A 17,673-nucleotide genomic window follows, 5' to 3' on the forward strand; every position below is an offset into this window, starting at 1 on the left:
CGGTGGAATCTACCTGAATAGAATAAAGCCTATGGGACAGCCAGCTCTTTAAGTGTGAGGTTACCCGCAGAGTGCAGTGATGGATTATGCCCCCGGAGGATAAGGGAAATATTTATGATTGTTGGGAGGGCCAACTACAGGAATCTCCAACAATCTCAAGCAAGTCCCAAATCTCCCAAAATGGAACAGCGGTCACACGCCACTGACTGTCTAGGGGACGGATAGCTGAACACGGGGCTCGGCTATCTCTGTCAATCCCATTGACAATGAATGTGTGATCACCACCACAATCCATTAAGAAACCCTGAGAGTAGAAATAATAGGCCCCGATCATACTATGGAATCGGCGCCAAGATTCCATGTGGAACACCCGCCCCCCCACCCCCGTGCGGACTCTCTACCGAATCCTGCCTTCACTCTCTTTGAATGGTGGGGCTCTTTGTGAGCCCTCCCATTCAAACAATTGAAGGCAGGATTCGGCACAGAGTCTGCCGGGTGTTTCGCACGGAATCATGGCGCTGATTCCGTTTTGTGCAAGGGCCGTATTGGTCACACAATGTCAATGGTATCCAGTGTGTAAAGGATCAGGCACTGCAGAGACAACAATGCAGAAGTGAACAGGGCCTAATACAAATCTGCAAGTTAATTAAATTAACAGACGTCTCCTCACTACCATTTCTATGGCCCACAAGCACAAATATATAAGGGCTTAAGAAGAAAGTTGATGTATGTTTTTTTCTCTTGTGGTACTCTTAGCCTTTTCTCAGCACATTGCTACTGCTGCTACAAGAATCCATTATCAAGTAAAAAATGTACTGTTATCGTGCTCTTTGATAAAGCCATTGTACTCCACACATTTTTATGCATCACAAAAAATACTGCATGCTCTATCCACCATAATGATCACATCGTCGAGTGATGCATCAAGAATAAAAATCTGACTGGGAACCAGCATAGAAATCCCAAAATTCTAAAGAAGTCAGCCTGACATTGCTTGTTCAACAAGAGCCCCCTGCTGAATAGGAAGCATTGGTCTGTCAGAAAGCCTTTACATTACCGTGCATCACATAAAGGGGGGGTAACAATAGACTAAGCTCCATCATAAATCACGTGAGATTCAGTACATGAACATGGAATTAGCCAGCCCTGCATAATGGAAGAACCAGTATAGGAAGAGCATTAGTCTAATGTAATATTCACCACAACATCCCACGAGAGGAGACCAGGCTACTGAAACAATCCTCCTTGTGTTTCTAGAAAAGCCATTTTTATTAGTATACACTTTGTTCTCATATTAGTAGTTGTGAGGTTTTCTTAGTCCATAAAAGCAATATCACACTTTCTTATGAGTAGCAATAAAGCAGGCATACAAGACTACGACCAGGAGTCATGATTCAAGGAGAATAAACATTCCCATTTACTTTCATCCTGCCTGAGGGGGGAGAAAATGCAGAAAACTGTGACACTAGAGAGCTGTAAGATATGGCGTGGCGGTATACCATCAGACTCCTTGCGGCAGAGAAGTTATAACATAAAACATTTATTCATGATCTAGATATATATGACTTCTCATATGCAATCTTTGGTTTCAGGAAGCCTAATTGTATTCTGTGTTAGCCCTTGTGGTAGATAGTTGTGGCATTAGTAAAGTAAAGGTTATAGCGGGTAGTCAAGAATTTTTAGGGATGTCAGACTGCCCTGTATCTTCTACCATCTTTAAAAGTAATAAACCTGTATGGCCATGCTGAACAAACCAGTCCTTAAACCAACAGCTGACTTAAAGGGTCTTTGTATTATTACAAGTGATGGTATGGCATTGAGTGGATATGCCATTGTTCGTTGATCATGGTGACCCAAGTGCTTCGCTCTCCATATCGGCAGGGGTTCCGGATGTCAGACCACCATCAATTATTATGTAATGGCAAGACTTTGTGATATGCCATAGCACTGTATGATAGAAACACTCCTTTGAGGGTATAATATTAGCAGTGTTCATACAGAACTATCTACCTGTAGGCCACACCTCTTTGATACTGTACTGCTAGATTAAAAGATATTTTTAGGAGAATAACTCAGTCACCTGCCGAAAAGATCCCAGGATAGATCTTGGATTAAAGGCAGCTATTCGACGGTAATTTGTTGACTGCAAAAAGTGATACAGAAAATCTTCATCCTTTAAAAGCGACTGCTCTCTCCTGCCTACATGTAACTTTCGACCCCCCCTGCCGATGGGGATGAAACTAGGATTAACAGGGTCCCATAGCAAAAAATGGCCATGAGAGAGATCCACAGTGCTGTGCCATGTAGACCTTTATAGTAATTGAGCCCCTGCCCCTAGACAGACACTATTAGACTTTATATGCATAGGTGTACTCTTAAAACTATTTTATGGTACCCCTGCCATCTGTTTCTCTTATCTTTTAGATAAAATATAAAAAGAAATACATTCTGTATAGCAGCTGCTATGGAACCAGTGCAGATGAGTGCCTGGGCAGTCCACCCCCTCTCCTATAAGCACTGGAGCCCCCAATGGAAACCTGTCATCACTTTCATGCTTCCATAACCAAAAGCCATTAGGACGGTCACCAGCAGCTTCTCCCCAATGCACCTGGATAGATCTCTCTCTGTTTAGGAACAGGGCAAGATCTATCAATCAAGACTGATGGTGCAGACAAAAGCCACTAGGTACCACCCCAATTACTTCTGGTTCAGGCAGTATAAAATGTGATTATAGGTTTCCTTTACTTTAACATCAGCTGATGTCAATGTCAAAACCTACCCAATGTAAATCGCAATCCATTGGCCATACTAACCACTTCTCCTGCAATGAATGAGGTTCAGATATAGAGGTATCGAGATAAAAAAAAAAGTCTTTGCATCGAGCAATGTAAATTTTAGGAAAATCATCTAATTTCAAGCTAAATCTTAAAATCTGAGTAACAAACTGAAAGAGACATTTGTTTTAGTGCAAAATGAACATGACGAATCCTTGTTCGATGACTTAATAACACACACGTGCCTTATAAAGAGGCGACAAGACCATGACAGGCTTTAGTTTCTTTGCATTATAAAAGCATCAGTGAGGGTCTACGTGACAGAAGATCGGTAACGCGTGACGCTATAATCCTTACCATATCATAGGAATACCAGGTGTTGAGTGAGACACATAACATAATACACACTTCAGAAGCAAAGGGAGAGAATCTGTTCCTTGTCTTGCTACGCAGATGACGGTTATTAATCATTGATTAGGTGACAAATAAAATAAGTCACATGATCGCCGACACAATGAAGACGACAAGTGCTGAGCCGTACAGGAGGAAATTACAATCTCAGCAGTGAAGTTGAGACTTCAGATATCAGAGAAATATCTGTAAACAGGAGGCGAGCCTCAAGCTGCCCATAGACAGTCAACAGAGGACACGCTCAACCAAACATGTAAATCCAAAGAAGCCAAAACATCTGACATCTCTTAATAAAGAATAAAACAGAATATGGCAAGAAAACTCCAACCTGACCCTCCGTCTCTTACTATGGCCACAGTAGTTCCCACTCAAACAGAGTTATTCTACCTAACTGATGCCAAAAAGGTACATCCAAAGAGGCATACCTTATGCTCTCTAGAAGGCCCCTTGACCCAGGTTGGTCCTATTTTCTCACAATACTGGGTGTCAAGAACCAGCACAAAAAATAGGATAGAAAACTGGCAAATGGAAAGTGGAGCTGAGAAACACAGTCACTCGATCTAAATTTTTGCAAGCAGTATACAACCAAAGAGGCAGGCCTTGAATTTTCTACAGGGTCCTAGGAGAGAGGGGGACAGCCAAGGTCTGTCTTCCCTTACATTAAATGGTGTCATGAACCAGTGCCGGGCTCCCCTCCCCAGAAGATCTGCATTAGTAGCCAACAACAGGTTAGGAAATTGAAACAAAAAAGGGCGCAGAGTGGAAGCAAACACCCGGCATCCAGCATTCTACATTATCGGGCACATCATTCTATGTAAATAGTTGCCAAGGGTGTACAATCAGATAGGCAGGCCTTACATTTTGTATAAAAAAGAAAAAGAAGGGAGCAGTCAAGGTCGGTCTAATTTCCCTAAATTGTTGGGTGTCAGGAACTAGTGCCGTACTCCCCTCTCCAGAAGATTTGCATTAGTAGCCAACAACAGGGTTGGGCATTAGCTTATAAAAAAGTTATGGAGTGGAAGCAAGCACCAGACCCCTCTCTCCTGAGTGGCAAAATCCAGCATCAAAATGTTAAAGGGGTTACCCAGCGCCACAAAAACATGGCCACTTTCCCCCTACTGTCTCCAGTGTGGGTGGGGTTTTGAAACTCAGTTCCATTGAAGTAAATGGAGCTTAATTGCAAACTGCACCTGAACTGGAGACAACAGTAGGGGAAAGAGTGGCCATGTTTTTGTAGCGCTGGATAACCCTTTTAACGCCAATTTAGCTCAAAATATTAAATTTACTAAACTTGTTGTGTACCACAATGTCTACTAAATCCTTATCTCCTCTGTCTATATTGCTGTCTCAAAAATATTCCTTTAGGCCAATCCCCAGGGCTCTTAATTTTTGGTCTCCCACATAAGGACAAAAAACCCAGTGTTTTTGATATCTGTATACAAAGTCTTAACTTTTCACTAACCCAAAAGTTAAAAATATCCCGATACTGTGAAGAAATACAAGATGTCCATTTCCATTGAGCACTAAGCCACAGGACATTTGATGCTGTGTAGTCTGGGGAACAGGTTAAGAGGAGGTCTCGGAAAAATACCTCATGGCCCACATTGCACAAAATCAAAAGATTTCAGTACGGCGAAAGCATGTCCTCTAAAAACATCATTGAATTTTTGACATTTGTTACTGAAGATTCTTTTCAAAGATCCTTATTTGTTTCACTTTAGTTTAAAGTATCTTACAGCTGTATAGGCTCCATAGAACATAAAATGTGTCTTATTTCCCTCACAGTAAAAAATAAAACCCTTTGATGAACACAACCCTTAGTCTCAAAACCCATAATCCTGTCTTCAGCGTCTGACATTGAGTCTCTTGAACGCATCATAATGTTAGAGGTTTGATACTGCAACTTCTCAACAAATCAAACGCTTCTTATAACTGATAGAGACTTTATAACATCTTGTCATGTAGTTTAGATCTGGCATTAAATCTAGCTGATACATCACTATCCTTCCGATGTAAAATGGGGGAGATTTCGCTCTAAGCGATGAAGACTCTCAGACGCGGTGTGTGCGGTGGATAAAAAAAAAAAAAAAAGGGGGGCTACAAAGTAACATTGCTGGTATAGCAGTACCATGTGTGCATCAGCCATAATAAACAATCCAATGCACATTTAAAGGACTAGGTTGGAGGGATTTTTTTCATCATACGCATTTATGGTAGATCGATTGCCATTAATGTCTGATCTATCCCAGTGGTTGGACCCCTCCCCGTTGGACACTTATAGTAGAACAAATCAATACGCCATAAATGTCTGTGATGGAAAACTCCTTTAAATATGTATGCTGTCCATCATAAATCATCATGTGATCAGGTGAACTGGAGACTAAGGAATATTTTCCCAATAATAAATAGATTAGCCCTTATGTACTCCGCACTGACATCTTCCACAGCACTGTAGAGGGTCGAAAGATAGGGTCGGCATGTAAAAGGGCTCATAACCTGATTTCATTAGATACGTTCAGGCCATTTCGTAAAAGGCCAATAAAAAAATGATGATTTCGGAGAACTGTTCAAGTAGGCCTTGATTTTTTTTTCCCTCCCATAAACTACACGAAGACAAGCTACAAAATCAGACATGGTCCATGAACAAAAGTAAAAAAAAAAAAAAAAAGGAGATCCATTTTTCTAATCCTGGACAACCCCTCTGAGGAGTATATTGTAAAAAATACTCTGTTCAGGAACGACTCCCAGTGCATCCTGCACGGAGAGTTGGAATATTGCCCAATAAACCTGGTTTTAATGAGGACATCAACAAAGCATGTTGCTGTGCCATTGTTGGAGGCATAATGAATAGTAGATTATAGTCACACATAAATTCTTTTTGTACTTGTAAAGAAGGCTTCATTCTTCCAATGAAAGGCCTCGGGGGAATGACACTGTTTCAGAAACCAGTTCAGGTAACGTAAGACGTTTGGGTGGTCCAAATGATGAGTTTACCCTACTTTTGCTTGATTGCACTGTAGTATAATACATTTTTAAATATTTAATGCCTGTACTGAGCTCATCCCGTAACTTACATTACTTTCCCACAATTTATTTTTCTTATTTAGGCTGTTATAGCAATCCTCTCCCCCCTCGAAAACAGATATCTGAATTTTGTTACAGTTTTTGTGCCTATTGTACATTCAATTTTAGAACAAAAGCCTGAAACTGATAAAAAAGGGAAACAAAATATAAAAGGAAGGACCTGTACGTCTCCTAGCTGGTGGACCCCTCTAAGGTTATGTTCGGAGGGTATGTTCACAAAAGCGTCAGAATTCCGAATCCCGACTGTCTCATTGTCACACAGCGTCTCTAAGGGAGCTCTCGCACTCCACCGCTCTCCATGCAAAGAACTGACATGTTGGTTCTTTGAGCAGAGAGCGACGGAAGCGGATGTGCGCATGCACTCCCATAGAGACACAGTGTGACAATGAGGCAGGCAAGATTTCGTGGCGGATCTCTCTGCCACTTTTGCTCTGTGTGAACATACCCTAAGGTGGCATTCACACGTTCCATGTATGGTCCGTAAATACGGACAATGTGCAATGAAATGGAAGTCAGAGTTCCTGTTATCATCATTCATCATGTAGCAGGCCAAACTAAACCCAGGTATAGTTTGGCCCAGGCCAAGGCATACCCAAGGGGATAAATTGTCCTAAGCCAAACTATATCGGGGAGTAAATAGCCTAGGCCAAACAATAGTCCTCCAGGCCAGAATATACCCCAGAGATAAATTCTATACCTGCAGGTGTAACACAGCCTAGGCCAGACTATATCGCTTTAAGCCATAATTTTATCACTTCACTGGTTTTCTCACCTCTGGTAAAGGCCACCGTATACCCCTGGGGATGTGTTCAATATATTCAGTCACACAGCTGCATTCTCTTGTTGGAACAAAACAGTACAGTGCTTACATTGAAATTACAGTAGATGGCGCTGTCCCATCAGTGTACAGTTAATGTATATAGCTTGTTTGTTTCTCTAAACTATATATTTAGGGGTGTAAAATAGCCTAGGCCAGACTATATCCTCAAAGCCAATAAAGCTGTCACTTCCCCCCCACACACACACTGGGGGGAATTTATCAAAATTGTTCTAAATGGAAAGTGGTCTATTAAAAGGGGTAGTGCGGCGGTAAACAATTATTGACAGAATAACACACATTACAAAGTTATAAAACTTTGTAATGTATGTTATGTCTGTGAATGGCCCCCTTCCCCGTGTCCCACCCGTGTACCCGGAAGTGTGGTGCGCTATACATACCTGTCACGTGCCGACTCGTCTCCGATCTTCAGTCAGCGATGTCATCTTTGAACGGCCGGGCCAAATCCCTCTGAGCATCCTGAGTGCCGGCCGCCCTCTTCAGCGTCATCAGATGCTCAGCCGTGATTGGCTGAGCACAGTGATGCTCAGCCAATCGGGGCTGAGCAGTCGATGACGCGGCAGAGGGCGGCCGGCACTCAGGACGGACGGAGGGATTCGGGCGAAGACGACATCGCTGACTGAAGATCGGAGACGAGTCGGCACGTGACAGGTATGTATAACGCACCACACTTCCGGGTACACGGGTGGGGGTGGTGGGACACGGGGAAGGGGGCCATTCACAGACATAACATACATTACAAAGTTGTATAACTTTGTAATTTGTGTTATTCTGTGAATAATTGTTTACCGCCGCACTACCCCTTTAATGCCTTTTGCCTTTAAAGCACTTTTTCCTGTGCTAAATTTATCATCAAATTTGGACATGTCTTGTAATAAAAAGTCCACTGACTTTAATGCAAAAGACGGTTGAAAAAAAAAGTACTGCATGTGAACAAGTTAATATAACGGCCACTGTTCGCACAATAAGGGCCCCAAATAAATGACATGAACATTATTTTGACGGCCCACCCAAAGAGTGACCGTTATTTAATACACTGTGTGAAACAACGGCTGTTGTATCAATATACTTCACTGTAAATCAATTATGAAAACAACATCCCTTTGATTAAAAATTGCAATGCGTGAACATAGCCAAAACGCCGTTATTTCTCTTATTTGTTAAAAAGTGCGCTGTCTCCTATCTCCCCAGGGCTTTCGGGTCATGCTTATCAGGTGATCCATAAACATCCAGGTGATAATTGCCTCATGTAAAGCCATGTAAGTTTTAGGAAGTTATGACTTCCTTATAATATGAACAGTCAAGTTTTACTGGTTGAAGTAATAAGTCTTTGGGTGGAGTTTATCACCTGCACAATTTTTTTGAGCATTTGGAGCTTTTTATGGGCTGCCAAAAATGTTATGGTTGCTATGCAAAAAATATTAGGAGCAATAATCTTAAACAATTTTTGCACAATGTTTTTGCCTAGAACAACTGGGCTACAATACTATGCTAGGGTAGAAGTGGAGTACTGCTGCAAATTTTTTTGCACATGACAAAATTTAATGAATAAACATAAAACCACGCCCCCTCCCAGTGCAAAAATTGAAAGAAGGCGCAGGCAGTGGAAACTGGGGGGAAGATAGCGCGAAACCCTTAAAGGGGAACTCCAGGTAGGGTTAAAAAAATGAAACTTCTGCAGAAGCATAATGCATTATTTACCTGTCTATCCCAGTTTTGAAAAATCCATTTGTTTTTGTTTGTTTTTTTTTTTTTTTTTTTTTGGGGGGGGGGGGGGGGTTGCGCTGTTTTGTGTTTCTGTTCTTCCTGGTTTGGCATTTAACCCTATGATAGCACATACTTGCAGCGGGATTAACATCCCGCTGTATGTGCGTTAGCCCCCCCGCCGCCCGCAGCCGAGAGAGTACATTACCTGCTCGACGACACGGCTGCATGTGAGACTCCCGGCTCTGGTCACACTCAGCCAATTAGTGCTGCCATGCATTGATTGGCTGAGCGGGACCGAAGTCGGTAGGTGTGAAGGCACCCTAAATCTATGCACTACTATACTGACATGCTGTGCCACAGCACGGGTCCATAGCACATTGTTTGTGCAGGGACCGTAATTATAGAACGTGTGAATATCCAGTGAGGCAGGAATGAAATCTTTGGCTAACACTGTCCGTGTGTGATGGCAACTGTAGTTTTGAAACACTTGAAGAAGTGCTGAAACTTCCCCATCCCTAGTCTAAGGGTTTGTTCCCACTATGGAACACGCACCATAATTTCAAGTGGAGTCTGCACGGACTCCGCTTGAAGTTCCGCCTGTCCCATAGACTCAATGAAGTTCTGAAGCTCAATCCGCCATCTGCCCAAAGAACTGATACGTCAATTGTTTGGGTGGACAGCGGATTGAGCTTGAGAATACAATTTGTGTATGGGACAGGCATAACTTTGCACGGACTCTGCTTGACATTTCAGTGCGTGTTCCGTAGGGGGAACATACCCTTATGCATGCAGAAATAGAATCAGACTGTTATATACCAGCCATCACAAAACCAAGGCTGGACCTCTGTTTTCTGCTGCATCAACTGCCCCAAATCTGTACAAGGATTTTCCCATTGCAAATAAGCTGAATTCAGTTCTGCCAAGAATTTTTTACCCCCTGCACATACAAAAATCCACTTCCCGCACACATGGAGGTGGAACCTTTGTGGACTTTCTAAGGATTCCGGCCCAAAATGTACAAAGACAAAAATATTACGCTAACATTAAGGGCTTTAGCAGAAGACAGATGTTGCAGTCTTGGTGATTGTGGACGTTATTTCTTCGTGAATTCCCAGGCTATGACATAATTGTTGCAGGACTCTGAGATACTGAGCCGCCTACAGCAACTCTACTTTATGTTTTTAATAAACTGTAAAAATTAATGAAGTGAGCTTGTTAGAGCCGCATCTAGTTAGAGAGAATTTACATCGAACATCAGGAGAATGCTGAGTAGTCCATTGTGCAGTAAACACGGATTTAACGCCACAGCAGCTTCCAGCATAGTGAACTGGTGACTGGTGCTGCCCCCTACAGGTGAACACTCACAATGACTGCATCTCCAAGTCTGTAAGTCAAATATTACATTTTTTAAATTAAATTTATGGGCGATTACTTTGCTTTCTCTATGCTGAAGGCCACATTCATGTGTACAGCATTTCATAACACAAAACATGTGTATGAGTTTTTCAAAACCTCATCCACACATATTGGAAAATATTCCCTGTAGAAATCAGAGCATATTGAGGATTTCCTAAATTTACAGCCAGCTCATTATGTTACAGAAATGCAGCACAAAGACAATCCATGGTGTAAGATGCCAGAAGTCCATTACGTGTGGACATAGCCTTAGGGTACCTTCACACATCACTTATTTATTGCAGAATTTTGTACTGAACTACTGCAGAGATGTACAGTAATATACAGGTGAATGGAAAGATACACTATACAGCAGCATGCCAACATGTGCTACCGTACCCATACATCTCAATGAACCGTACACAGTCTATTAGTGACTGTGTTCAGCCCATTACCAGGTGTATACTGCAATATGGCTAGACTCCAATGTGCAGCTGGCTGCTCTTTAGAGTCTGACAAAATTATAGTATATACTCAAAAATGGACCAAACACTGGTAGACTATGTTTGGTCTATTAAATCGAATAGGCACAGCTTGTGTACGCTCCAGTATAGGTTGGTATATAATTCTGTTGATGTATATAGTAAACATAGGGCAAGTAACAAATGTGAACATACCCTAATACATGCAGATTTTTAAGGTATGCCTCAAAATTCTTGACAGCCTCATGTATTTAATAGGAAGAGTAGTGGAAGCATACTTGAAGTTTTGATCCCGCAACATGCTGTTTATTGCCCTGGCTGTTGTCACCACTGTTGTCCAGTAGGTGGAGCCTTCTTATACCATAATCAGAACCTTATTCGGCCTTATTTACATGTCCCGTGCACAGTCCTTATATACAGATGGTGTGCAACATAGGTGAGTTGGGAGTTCCTAGCGTCATGTATCCTAATCATTATCATGCAACTGTGGTAGTAAAGTGCTGCAAAGTTTTGTTGCGGTACTCTTGGCAACATAATGATACATAATGCCGGGAGGTCTGTGAATCCGGTCCGTAGCACATCTTGTGCATTAAAGGGGTACTACAGCGGTGGGATCTGAGCGGACTTGAAACGGTTCCCGCCTCTGTTACCGACAGGCTGAGCGGACTTGAGATGTCAGGTCTCGAGGCCACGTCAGGCACCAGCGGCCAGGGACCTAAGCGCCGCGTTTTGGGACCCGCCGCTGGATCCGGGGAGGTGAGTGGACGTCTTTTCCCTCAGCCACCTCCTTACCGGCCAGATCACAAAATAGCCCCCCGCTGGAATACCCCTTTAACCATATTCACGGAACAATGTGAATGCCCTCTTAGTCTTGCCAACCCCTCCTCGCAGCCAGGACTGACAGCTCTAGTAGTCTTCTGATTGGACACCAGAGCTATCAATCATAGCTGACAAGACTTGCTGGGAAAGGCTTCCTACCCTCTCACACACATCTATGTAGGGCCGTCGACCATTGTAATGTCTAAACACTGCTCAGAGATTCCCATTATCCACCAGTTCTGGGATGTGGATGACTTTCTTGAAAAATATAATATTCCAAGTTATAGTTAAAAGATTTATGGAGATGGGACATTGATCCAGGGATTCATGCAACTTCACAAATTGGGCAAGGAAGGCATTTTGCCCCTAGTATGGTGGGGTAATTGGCACCTTTTTTTTTTTTTTTTGCCTTCCCATCAGTGAACCTAGTAGGATAATAGGTTAGACTTGGACTCTTTTTTAACCTTGTAATACACTGTGTGATGGGGCCATGGCAGCTTTAACCAATTTGGCTTATAATTCCTGATGGACCCTCTCGGCTTATAATGGTTTTCCAGGTTTGTTCCTTTGTGGCTAGAATAGTGCTGCAGACTACTCCGCTCCTGCCATCAAAAGCATCAGAAATCTACTAAAACAGACCTCAATAGTTCTCATTCAGATCTAGTTTATAGTGAGATGAGTAACAACATGTTTAGATTGAACATGTATACCAGGAGCTCCCGGTAAAGTTCACTCGTCCTGTGGTTATGAACCAGGATAGTTAATCATTAAACGTCTCTGGAGAAAACTTAAAAAAAAAAACATTTTTCAGAACAGCTCTGTGTGAATTCCGGCTGTCCTAGGTGTTATCACAAATATAAGCTGATATTTCAATGTATAAAAAAAATCCTATGCATGTGTGATTGAAAAATCCAATGTATAAAAATAAAAGGATGACCCAATATCTTACAGTGTAATATGTCAGACTCCTTCAATTCCCTACATTAATGTGATATAAAGTGATGGTAAAATTCAGCGCTTTTTACAGTAACTGCGAGCCACATTCATGTTAGGAAACATTACAGGGATAATGGAAAAAATGCCCACTTCATTACATCTGTCAGTGCTGCTTTACTATGCAGATGACTGAGTTATGTGCAAATGGTTAAACCCATTTACTGCCACTGACAAAAAGAAATCGAAGGAAAAGATGGTGAGCACACGCAACGAATCCTGAATCTAATGTAACATCAAATAAGATATGACTTTGTATACCCCTTAAAGGGATTATCCAGCTTTTCAAAACTGATGGCCTATTCTCAAGATGTCTGACTCCCAGACACCCTGCTGACCCCCTGCAGCGCTCACTTTTTAAAGCGACTCTGTACCCACAATCTGCCCCCCCCCCCCCCAAAATCGCTTGTACCGTCAGATAGCCGCTTTTAATCCAAGATATGTCCTGGGGTCCGTTTGGCAGGTGATGCAGTTATTGTCCTAAAAAATAACTTTTAAACTTGCAGCCCTGTGCCCAACTTTGCACCACCCCTCCGTCACTCCTCCCCACCCTCTTCCCCATTTTTCCTATTCCTCTGCAGTGAAAACTATACAGGTGCCTTAACGATCCAGCCCATGTGATGACACAGGTGATGAATAGTAGAAAATCTGCCCTGAGCATTCCTAATGATGAGGAGGGTGGGGAGGAGGGACAGGGAGGTTGTGCCAGCCTAATGCATACACAATCTAGGCCACGGCGCTGCAAGTTTAAGAGTTGTTTTTTTAGGACAATAACTGCATCACCTGCCGAACGGACCCCAGAACAGATCTTGGATTAAAAGCAGCTATCCGAAGGTACAAGTGGTTTGGGGGGAGGGGGGGTGTCAGATTGTGGGTACAGAGTCACTTTAATGTTTCAATGGGCTCCATTTTGCATTGACTATGCTTTTTGGTAGCGGCGGAACAATAAACTGCACCATCATTTTGTTCACTTGAATGGATCAATGCTGCAGTGTCATGCATGACCACTACAATAAAGTATGGTGAGTGCAAGAACTCGGGTGCGGTGCAAGCCCTATGAAACAGATGATTGGCGGGCATTCTGGGAGTCAGACCATACCATCATTCTGAAAAGCTGACTAACCCCTTTAATGCATATGTACATAATCTGTTGCAGATTTGATTGTGGCGATTAAACCAATATAAATTAATAGCTGAAACCCAAAGCACAGAATCCACAGTAGATTAAGTACACGTGGAAGTACCCTTAGGGTCTATGCACATGGCATACCCGTTATGTTTTTTTGCTAGTTTTTATAGTGTGGGGCAGATTTACCTCCTCAAATTTGAAATTGAGTTAAAAGTTGGTACATTTTTGACACTTTTAAGAGAGTGGCTTGGAGGGAAGAAAGGCACTTCTTTGGGGAAGGAAGCAAAATGTTGTCTTAGATTTGTTTTGTTGCGAGGTGAGCAAGATTGGGACTCATCTGCATTTTTGTACAGCCCCATGTCGGGCCATGTAAAAGGGACCTTAATATTCATTGGTAAATTTGGTCCTATCTGCCCTAATATGTCAGGGATTGTGTACAGGGAATAGCAGATAGAATATCTGAAAATATGCTTTGAGATGTGTGGGTTGTGGAAAGAGAGGGAATGTCTAATTTGAGTCTGCATCTGGTTGACATTTTACTATAGATAACTTCGCGAAACCACCGTGTGAAACATGTGGATTGTGCCACAGATTCACTAGATTTCACCTCTGCTATACTGAAAGGGATAAAATCTGCAACATATTGCCCAAGACATGCCCAGTAGGGATGAGCACAACATATATTGAAAAGTGGCTAATTTGTAAGCTTAGGACTAATCTGAAACATGGACAACCCCTTAAACCAGGGATGGTGAACTTCTGACCTTCCAGATGCTGCAAAACTAGAATTCCTTTGATGCCTGGACAACCAAAGTCAAAGCTTTAGCTGTCCAGGCATGGTGAAAATAGTAGTTTGGCTGCCTGCCTTTAACCATAAGATGGCTTCTTGCTATAGACAAAATCTTGAACTGAAATAATACTCCCTACACACAATTAGGTTAATATACTTTTATGTGACTTTTTGCACTTCCACTTCTCTGGACAGCCCCATAGACTTTTAATAGGGCCGTCCAAAGAGACTGGAAAGAGAGTGAACTTACTTCTCCCCAATCGTTCTATTAACAAGCCCCCATCTGATCAAAATGTTTGACATGTCAAAGGCTTTGTGCGCCCCCCCCCCCCCCCCCCCCCCCCCCTTACACATTAATGCAGCAATAATAAAATGTATACCACAACATGCCTTTATGGATAACCATGGAGATCAGACAGTTAAAGGAAGCCTAAATGATGTTTTTAGATCTTAGCAGATATTATTTAAGAAAATAAACACCACTGATGAATCCTCATTGCAATCCACCGTATGAAGGAAAAATTCAAGACATGGGAATAAAAAATAAAAAAAAATATCCTAACTAATATAAAAAAAGTTAACATTTTCCTACCCCATCAATACAGATATCCAATGAGGAGAGTCAAAGTTGTCCTGCGTGTAACATTAAGCTGTGACCTCGTACCAATGATGACCTTCTAAACTATTTGTACAATATATAAAGTTATAAAAATCATTGGTTACATTAAGATGATGGGGTTAAATGTTACAATGCTTATAGCAACAAGATCATCCATGCTTATAAATCACTGCGTAATGAAAAGGATTACTTCAAGTATTTCACTTTAGTCGTCGGTTGTACACTAGGGATCTGGATGGACTGTATTCAAGAACATCAAGATCTTGGTCAGGGGGATCAGCAAATCACTATTCGGCCTTCTTCCCTCGGCCAGACATGTAAATCAACTCCATTACAAAAAGAAAATATCAAAAAGTGATACAATACATCACATAGCTGTAACAAGGACTAGAAGCCGACAGAAGCACATTCAATAGCGAAGAGGCCGAAGAGGTCAAAAATAGATACTTCATGAGACAAAGAGCATTTCCATCTACATCAAAACATCTCCAATAACTAGAGGTTTCTGACCTGTCCTTGTCTGTCAAGTTGTCAAAAATAGTTAACAGCCTAAGATTGGCAATGACCAAAATGGGCGTCATTACACTTTGGCCAGTGGTGGTAAGCCAACTTTCAAAGGCTTCTGACCAGTTGAGCAAAGATGTATCTAGAGCACCCATCCATTGACTTTCAACAGCTGGGTGACAATCTATATTGGCCTTGTAACGGCAGCCATAATGATAATCACAGATACTTCTCACAACCAGATGTCCCTGTGATATGGCTAAAAGTATTTTTTTCCCCAACTTGACAGAAGAAAATAACTTGGAGAAGAGAATTTTAGATGTGAATGAAATAATGCCCTGCAGTATCGGTGATGCGGAAAAATACAATGGCATACAATACGATGGATGAGAATGGCAAGTTTTTTTTTTTTTTTAATATAAGCATCACTTTTACTGGGAGCCAATGGATTTCGATACACTGATGTTAATGCAAGAGTCAACACCTGGTGACATAGACACAATACAACGTGTATACACAGTGTCACATACCAGAGCTTTGAAGTTGCTCATAGAACGAATCAGGTATGGCAAAATTTTCTGAGGACCCATGGAGACTGGAACTTCTCCCTGACAGAGACAAGATACACCATGAACCGTCTGCAGATGTGTACGCAGCATACCTTTTGGTCTCCTCATGACACCAGGACACACATGGCGTCTGCTCACGTATTCGGCATGAACACAACCTGTTGTGGGGGGGAGGTAAATGGCTCCTGAAGTCTACAATCAGACACAATGACTAGCCCCCTCGCTGTGGCCTACTGTTCCTCATTTTACCTTCCAACTCCTGGGGTTTCACGACAAGCTGCAGTAGTTAATTAAAGCAACATACGGAGCGAACCAGAAGCTTTATGTACGAAAAGATGCAGATGTTAATGCTGGTGCCTTATGAATCGTCCTGTGACATATCTACATTTGCTTCTTTCCTATGGTTTTAATCAACTTCTATGTCAGCCTACAAAAAAATCTCATCTTCCTCCCCATCAATTTGCCCGCACTGAAATATGTCCCAAAACTCTCTGCTACCCTCATATGTTTTGGCTGATTACTGTGCCCTGGTCTTACTATTGTCTACTCTATGGATTTTACCTCTGTTTGCTAACAGTTCACCATTGAAGCTGATAACTAACAGGTAATTTGCCCCAGTGGGCAGTGCAGATTTCTATTATTATTATTATTATTATTATTATTATTATTATTATTATTATTATTATTATTATTATTATTATCAAAAAAATCGAGGTTGTCCCCAATGGCTTCTGCCTACCTCAGCAGCCTTTATTATTCTATCTCTGCCTGTATATAGGGAGAGATCTAAAGCTGGTAGGGCAGGGAAAAGCTGCAAGGGACCACCCTAATGACTCCTGGTTTGGGCAACATGAAAGTGATGACAGAGTTCCTTTAGGGGACAGTCTTCAGGGTCACACCATCCTTCTTCACATCTTGTTTTTCCCTCACTGTTTCGCTGCTGCTCTTCAGCTGTTACAACTTCCATAGTGCCTTGATAGAAATCAGATTAAATTTGTAGTTTTGTAAAAGCTGGAGAATCGCAGATCATGAAACATTGCTTTAAACAGATCTTTTATTAGTCTATTACAGCCACTGTTTGAAGGGGCTGTCCAGAATTAGAAAAACATGGCCACTTTCTTCTAGTAACTGCACCTCTCCTGTCCTCCGTTTGGTGTGGTTTTGAAGCAGAGTTCCGTTGAAGTAAATACAGCTAAATTGTAATACCACACATAACCAGTGGACATGAGTGGAGCTGTTTTTGCAAGAAAGTAGCCGTGCTTTTTTTTAATGCTGGATATGCTCTTTAACGCCAGCAATATGTTGGATGCATTTCTAGGAAAAAAACATGATGTGAACAGGGTTGAAAAAGGGACGTGCCAGAAAAGTAACCTCATTTGATTTCTGCTCATCTTCCCTTCCTGGAGACCTGCTTGGAATACAGCGAGTGTTGAATCTGAGATGGCACGGTAGGGCAGTGTTGCTGTTACATATTACCCATACTATTTGCTTTGCTAATATCGCCAGTTACCGCCGGAATTGTCCTAATTAGTAAAGTAAACTGGCTGCCCAGCCTGGAG

The 17,673-nt window shown here is 42.0% G+C and overlaps 1 protein-coding gene across 5 annotated transcripts in view; it reads right to left on the reverse strand.

Moving 5' to 3' along the window:
* CADM1 (cell adhesion molecule 1) overlaps positions 1–17,673 on the reverse strand; it is a 211,444-nt gene that overhangs the window by 83,709 nt on the left and 110,062 nt on the right. For 3 of the 5 annotated variants that reach the window (XM_069947023.1, XM_069947022.1, XM_069947021.1), the window contains exon 2: positions 16,076–16,153. The exons of the other annotated variants lie outside the window; for them this stretch is intronic. In XM_069947023.1, the coding sequence (XP_069803124.1) occupies positions 16,076–16,153 (78 nt within the window). The remainder of the gene's footprint in view (positions 1–16,075; positions 16,154–17,673) is intronic. 5 annotated transcript variants of the gene reach the window in all.

This window comes from Dendropsophus ebraccatus, chromosome 12, assembly GCF_027789765.1.
Source record: "Dendropsophus ebraccatus isolate aDenEbr1 chromosome 12, aDenEbr1.pat, whole genome shotgun sequence".
Lineage (NCBI taxonomy): Eukaryota > Metazoa > Chordata > Amphibia > Anura > Hylidae > Dendropsophus > Dendropsophus ebraccatus.